We start from the raw sequence: 7026 nt of genomic DNA, 5'->3' as shown, positions 1-7026 counted from the left end.
ACAATTAATTTGATGACCATTCAATATGAACAATCAAAGCTGTATTTGCAACAGTTCCAGACAGGAAGTTGCAAAATTCACTGGAGAACAAGAACGTGGTTAAAGGAAAAGTGGAAAAAACAGCTACTGCTAATGTAGATTGGATCCAGGCCTATACTGTTGCTTAGCGATGTATTTTCTAATTTTCTAATTTAAAACAGAGAACTACTTTATCAGGTGATGTAATGTTACATGGAGATATATTTCATTTCCAGTTAGTCAGTTTATGCAGTTCAGGTTGCCTGAAACATCAAATAGTAAACAGTGAATTGATGTGTCAGCCCTTTTGCTTCAAGTTGACACATTGCTCTCTTGAGCTTTCTGAAAGACATTCTTGGAAACATAAGAAGTCACTTGCTGAAGTAGAAGCAGTTCAATGAAAGTGGGTGCACCAAGAGGGTACAAGAGAACAAAAGAAAATAATTCCTGGAATGAAATGAAATGAACATCAGAGTCTGATTCAACACTGAAAACACAGCTGATGGTGGGTTTCTCCTTTATATGTTGAATCGAGTGGCTCTCTCAGATTAGGAGGTAACCATGCGAACATCAGCAGTAACAGCAGAAGAGGAAGAGGTCAGAGCAGATGTAACCGTGGTGACGGCTGTAGTAGTTCCTGTTACTGTTGGCATGGTAACAGAAGGCTCAGCGGGACGAGCAGGAACTGGTTTGGCGATCTTCATGGGAATGAAGACATTAGAGGAACCGTGCTCGCTCAGGTACTCGCCTCCTTTCTCCTCGTAGTCCTGTCTGCTGATCCATCCCTCTGCTGCCCCACCTCCAGGTGGATGCTCCAAGGCCCAGTCTCTTGCCCCATACCAGGCGTCCAAGGCCGGCCGTGACGCCATGGTCACCTGGGAAGTCAAACAAGTCAGTCAGGGTTCAAGACGGCAAATGTATTTATAAGTGGGTTACATTTGGATTATATATAGAACTCAGTAGAAAATGATTTGGGCAGTTAAGTAAATATTTCTCTTCTTAAATGTGTTAGCTTGCGAGGAAGCAGATCACAACATCTCAAGATCACTTGAGAATCCATCTTGTGGCATCAGTGGCATCCTATGAGGATTCTCATGTGAGCTTGTGAATCCAGCTGCCTCACAGGGTAAGACAGTGATAGACAGATGGTTCATCCAAGTATGCCTGCCAAGTATTTTTTTGAAAGTGCCTGCTGGTTCTGCATAACAAACCAACTGGCACGTCAGGTTAACATTTTTCTCACTATTAAATAGATTTTTATCCTACTTTACTTTTTTATCTCACATCCTTTGTTCTGTTTATATCTTTAAAACCAGGTTTCAGTGTCTTTAGATTTAAAGTACAGCTGTGTATAAAGGTCTTGACAAATCTAATTGTCTATCATAAAAAGTTGTAAAATGTATAATCTAATCTAACTGTGTCAGAATAGGTCAATTAATCTGGGATTTAGGCCAATAAATCACTCAACCTTTACTTCAACGGCACCTTTAGCAGAGGTTAGTCCAAACAAAGTCCATTATAGGATTCATTGATAATTTATGCTCTGTAACACAGTAATCAGATCTGTTCACTTTCAGGTTGAGTGAAATGTTTGAAAAACTGCACATACAACACTTCTTATAGCCTCATAAAGAATTCAAATCTCAACTGTACATACTGAAACATGAACCTTTTATATAAAATGTATATATAATTTTATATATTGCATCTTAATGTCCAAATTCTGAAAAACCTAAAGTGGGATGTGATTCATGGTTTGGCACTTTGGTCTGGAGTGTATTATCATAAATAAGGGTTTAAAAAGGATGTGAGCTGCACCTTGAAGTGTGACTGGAAAGGCCTCATAGCTCGCAGTTCTCTCTCCACTCTGTCCTTCATCCCAGGGTACTGCATGTTCCCTCCTGTCAGAAACACATTGCTCACCAGTGCCTCCTGCTGCTCTGGAGTGTACCTGTATATGATGCAAAGGAAAGAGTTGTAACGCTTCACATCATTCACTTTATAAAGAGGCAATAACTCAAGTTAACTAGAAAAAAATATCTTAAAAGTGTGTAGAATTTAGTGCCATCTAGAGAAACAGGACCATAATATTCATAAGTATGTTTTAATTAGTGTTCATATATAGATATATATATAGATAGATATAACCTGAAAACTGACAATTATTGTGTTTTTGTTACCTTAAAATGAGCCCTTCATATTTACACAGGAAGCGGGTCCTCTTCCACAAAGCCCACCATGCCGCACCACCATGTTTCTACAGTAGCCCAGAGTGGACAAACCAAACACTGGCTCTAGAGAGGGCTTTTTACATTTTTCGCAAGTTTAAAGACTACCGTAGGTTTTCCTAAATACTACACATGGTCCTTTAACAATGCTAAAAAAGAATCTCTAAATGTGTAATAAAAGCAAGAAGAGAGAGTATGTGTGATTACATGATCATGTGTGTATATATAAGTGTGCATGTACACCTTTTTCTCCAATGTATGCACTTTGCTTGATTGTGTCATTACCTGGCCAGGACGTACTGCAGCGTCTCCATCAGTCCCATCTGGTCCTCTCCAGACAGCGAGGGCTGGAAGAGGATCTCTGGACACCGCAGACGCTCCGTCCCCACAAACAGCTGATGGTACTCTGCCATGTTGAACACCGGCTGGAGACCAGATCAAAGTTATTAGTTAAAGTGTTATCACAAAAATGTTTCAGCTAATGAGTTAGCAAAGTTAGCCAATTTAATTTCTGCACTGGCACAAAAATATAAAACAGAAGAACTGGCAGATAATTGCCTGCACAGCCTTAATGAGACAGCCTCTCTGTGCGGTTACCTGAGCCACATTAGCAGTTTTTTCTGGCAGCGTGTCCTCAGGGAAGTCAGGATCCATCAGCGCCACTCCGTCTCCCTCGTCCATGGGTTGCTCCAGCTCAGACACCTGGCAGAGAGCGACAGAACAGCCTCAGGCTTCATGTGAGCCATAGCACATCCACTACAGCAAGCAAGCCAAGACCCGTGAGAGCCCCACAGCACATTCACGGTAATGACATGTAGACCTAATTAATTATTGCTTCATTTGAATATGACTTCAGCTCAGTGTTATTCAGTTAATCAGCTGTTGTTATTTCTGCTGTGAGGAATACAGTCTATTTATATAGTCTACAATTTTCCTTGGAAACGTGAAACTGAGCTTCAACATCTAGACACAGAACTTACAAGATTTCAACCAAACAAACATTTCCTAACTCCCCCACCTCCGTCTTCCCCTCTGCTGTGTCGCTGTGCAGCAGTTTCTGTCGACCCTGCTCCACAGCCAGCTGCAGCTTGTTGATGTACGACTGCAGCTCTTCAGCAGAGTCCATGTTGAGCTCCACCAGGCTCTTATGAAAGTGATCCAACAGGCCGTCCTCCAGCAGCTCCTGCACACACACACACACACACACACACACACACACACATTAGTTTGCCATTTAGCACTTTGGATGTTTTCTCCAGTTATTGTTGGTTTGGGAACAAAACATTTGAGTTTATTAAAACTATTATTTTTTTTAGAGTTTAAGTAATGTTTGTAATTATCAATGAAAATCTTTCTTCTCTTCTATATTTAATCTTAAAGATCCCCTCAGGACATACAACCTCTGCTAGGAACAATAAATTATATCTAACATGTTTTTTCCACAAAAAGTTCAATTTATTTGTCAAAAAATCCTTAAAATTACATCTCTAAATATTTTCATTACAAAAGTTTAACTGCTGGAGATAATATGTCTTCTACTTCACTGAAAGGTCTTTTCTCTGTGTTTGTGCACTGCATGCTTCACATTTTATTTTATTTTTTTAACCTTTATTTAACCAGGCAGTCACACTGAGATTAAACCTAAAAGCAATAAATAGGCACATGTTCATTGTTCAGTTGATACAACTGCAGCTACCACCAATGTTGCAGTCTACGCAAGTGAGGGATGACCATCCGACCAAGCTACAAAAAATCCAGTGGTGAGTCCTGAAAGCAGAGTTTGTGATGTATCTCAGGGCTGAGTGATACAGGGGATCAAGTTTTGATAAAGTAGATGGTGAGGTAAACCTGTAAATGGTATCATCAAAATCAACCTGGGACAGAAAAAGGCAGACAACTAAACACTTTCTTGATGCAGTAGATGCACACAACTTAAGCCTGTACAGAAGGCCTGTAAATGTAAATTTCAATTTTTTTTTTTTTTTGAGAGCTAGTCAATATGCTGTTTGAAATTCAGGCTTTTGCCCAGCCAAATTCCCAAATAAGTACTAATCAACAGATTGAATAGGAACACCATCAAGAGAATTGACAGAGAGTGTTGGGACCTCTGCTCTCCCAGGAGGAACAATTATGGTTTTAGTTTTGTTTGAATTTAGAAGCAATTTGAAATAGAGCAGAGAAATGACCATGTCTCATTATGTACACTGCATACCGGACTGCAATTGGCTCCACTATAGTTGTGATGCCCTAAACTCAGATTTAAGATGTCTTGCCTGTACGGCCAGCAGTCTGTCCAGCCTCTCTTGATCCTGCTGCAGTTTCTCTTCCCTGCGACGAGCATTGATCTCCTGAAGCCGTCGAAGCTGCTGAGCTCGTCTCTCTTGCCTCTCCTCCACGCTCACACAGCCGCCCGGTACCTTGCCCGAGAAGGGAAGTTGCATACGATGAACCTCCCGCTCATAATACTCTGGGCTGCGCCACTTTTCCAGCTCTATGGAAAACAACACGGAGGGAAAAGAAATTAAGCAAAGGAGGAAGAAAGGATGTGTGTGGATCTCCATGGCTCAACATACTGTACCTTCATGATAATCTACAGCAGTGTAACTGTGTTCATGCAGTAGCTCCTCCATGCGGCTGAGTGTGATGGCGGTGAGGTGACCTGGGTATTTCAGTTGGAGGAGGCGCTGCAGGTAAGATGCTGCCTGACTCCCAGCCACGTTCACACGCTTACAGTTGACTGCATCCAACCTCAAGTCAAAAGCAGATCAACATTACACTCTGTGGAACTAACTGTGTGTACGACTGAAGACAAAGCGAAGGATACAAGTTCTCAATGAGGAAATACAGTTTCTCATTTGTCCAAATCTTTGAATGGTACTGTATAAAAAGAGGGGAGGATCAATACAAAACAGAAGCAGTGTTCTGTGTCTGTGGAGCCTCACCTGCCGTTGATGACAGGCAGGATGTGTGAGCAGTGGTATCCTGATGACAGAATGATCCCGTTGTGTGGAGACTGGAGGTTCCTTTGAGCGTTATTGTGGTAGAAACTGTACAAGCCGTCCACGCCATAGGAGACGTGCGGGACCTGGTAGCACTCGAACAGTAACTCTGACATCATCTGCCGACAGTGTAGCGGATTGCAGGACGCCTCTGTCAGCACGATGGGGTGGTTAACACTGCCCTGCAGAAGTATGAGGAGAGTAGCACTGATTGGTCGACTGGTCGTCATCATGAGTCAATGTCACACAGCATACAAACCAGAAATGCCGAAACATTTTTGTACTTAAACCACACCTCAAGGATATATTTTTTAGTTACAGCCACAAAAAAGGTCAGTACAACGATTTAATAAATGATAAGAAAACCTAGCATTAGCATTACCTGCAACAGCTGACCAATTGTGAGCACACCTTAAAAGGACATGTTCACAATTTCTTTTTTTTTAAACAGTCAGGCATCAAAATGAACACTGAAATAGGTTTACCTCGCCATAATCATTGGAAGCTTCAGCTGTCCAAATGAGTCAAATTATTGAGGTCATAGTTGGTGACAGTGGTGTATAAGGATGCGTTATATTGAATGGTGTTCCTAATATTTTGTCCACTCCATTAACATACACAAAAGAGGCAAAATATTAGGAGCATCAGTCAATATAATGCACCCCATTACACCACCACCACTTAGTACGACCTCAGTAAGAAACATAGAGTAGAATTATCACTTTTTTTGACAATGTTAACAAAACTGAAAATGCATAAATATGAAAAAAGAATAATTTATAGCAGAGCTGTTGTACTGGATTTAATAAGATTGCACAGGTGTATCTAATGATGTGGTCGGTGACTGTGTAGGCTACCATGACTCCTGTCAGCAGCTCAGCTTTAAAGTTTTGTTTTTTTAAACGCAAATATCGTGATGTTACTATATATACCGCGGTAAAATGTAAAATGAAAATAGATAGCGCCTAAGCTTATTGATAAAGGATGCTGACAGCAGAAAACTCTAGCAATTGAAATGTTGTATGTTCTTACAAAAGAGGAAAAACTTAGATTGTCTGGTACACAACTTCACTTTATTGGGTAAATACTTAATTCATAATTTAGATATTCAAATGTTTCAAAAGCTACACATCCACAGATGGAAGAATGAAGTAAAAGTTTAAAACTATTTGCAAAATCAATACATGAAGGAGAGAAACAACCTGAAACTTCTTTCCTTTATCAGACTTGTTGATGCTGTTTGAAAGGGGATCCTCATGCGTTTTAATTTCACGCTTATACGTATTTATTGTTTCCTTTATCTCTCCTGTTCCAACACGAGTGTACGTTTTTGTACTATTGAGATGTGCCATAAACGTGCGCAACTTTTTATACAGTTAAAATAAATAACAGCTGACCTCTGAGGTGATGCCCAGGTGTGTAAACACATGGTCAAAGATCAGCTCCTGGATCTCGAAGTTGACCACCACGTTTCGGTCGAACTGGCTTTTCAGCAGCCACCTCAGAGGCTCCAGGTTAGGGATGTCGTTGCCGATCTGAGTGTCGCTGCGTGCGGCTCCTCTGCTGCGCGCCGCCACTGACCTGAAGAGCAATCGCGGAGCAGCAACCTCCGCCGCTGGAGCCGCCCAGTCGGCCCGGGTCTGGAAGGAGCCATTATCGATCACTATCGGGGCCGGTGTGGGGGTCAGGTAGTGGGCGGGAAGCTCGAAGATCGGATCGGGAGAAGTTTTACAGTCCTGAAATGAGAAGATCTGACAGACCGGCTCCTCTTTGGAAGCCAT

The 7026-nt window shown here is 41.5% G+C and overlaps 1 protein-coding gene across 1 annotated transcript; it reads right to left on the bottom strand.

Annotated features, from left to right (window-relative positions):
- On the bottom strand, positions 1–7026 carry actr5 (actin related protein 5). Its single transcript, XM_053317694.1, has 9 exons — positions 6643–7026; positions 5189–5427; positions 4825–4994; positions 4520–4737; positions 3265–3429; positions 2844–2948; positions 2532–2671; positions 1837–1969; positions 1–893 (listed from the first exon to the last, which is right to left on the bottom strand). The coding sequence occupies exons 1-9, from the start codon at positions 7024–7026 to the stop codon at positions 567–569; spliced, it is 1881 nt and encodes a 626-aa protein (XP_053173669.1). The 3' UTR covers positions 1–566.

The sequence above is a fragment of the Scomber japonicus genome, chromosome 4, assembly GCF_027409825.1.
Source record: "Scomber japonicus isolate fScoJap1 chromosome 4, fScoJap1.pri, whole genome shotgun sequence".
NCBI classification, from domain to species: Eukaryota; Metazoa; Chordata; class Actinopteri; order Scombriformes; family Scombridae; genus Scomber; species Scomber japonicus.
Note: the sequence above shows the minus strand (reverse complement) of the source record. Positions and strands in the feature narration are given on the sequence as shown.

What these genes read in the sequence shown, in the direction of transcription:
- actr5 (XM_053317694.1), bottom strand. Translation starts at nt 7,026, where the DNA reads ATGGCTTCCAAAGAGGAGCCGGTCTGTCAGATCTTCTCATTTCAGGAC. An exon ending in CAGCAGAGGGGAAGACGGAG is followed by an intron (nt 2,949 to 3,264) that starts GTGGGGGAGTTA and finishes GCTCTCTGCCAG; the next exon opens with GTGTCTGAGCTGGAGCAACC. An exon ending in CTGCAGTACGTCCTGGCCAG is followed by an intron (nt 1,970 to 2,531) that starts GTAATGACACAA and finishes CATCATATACAG; the next exon opens with GTACACTCCAGAGCAGCAGG.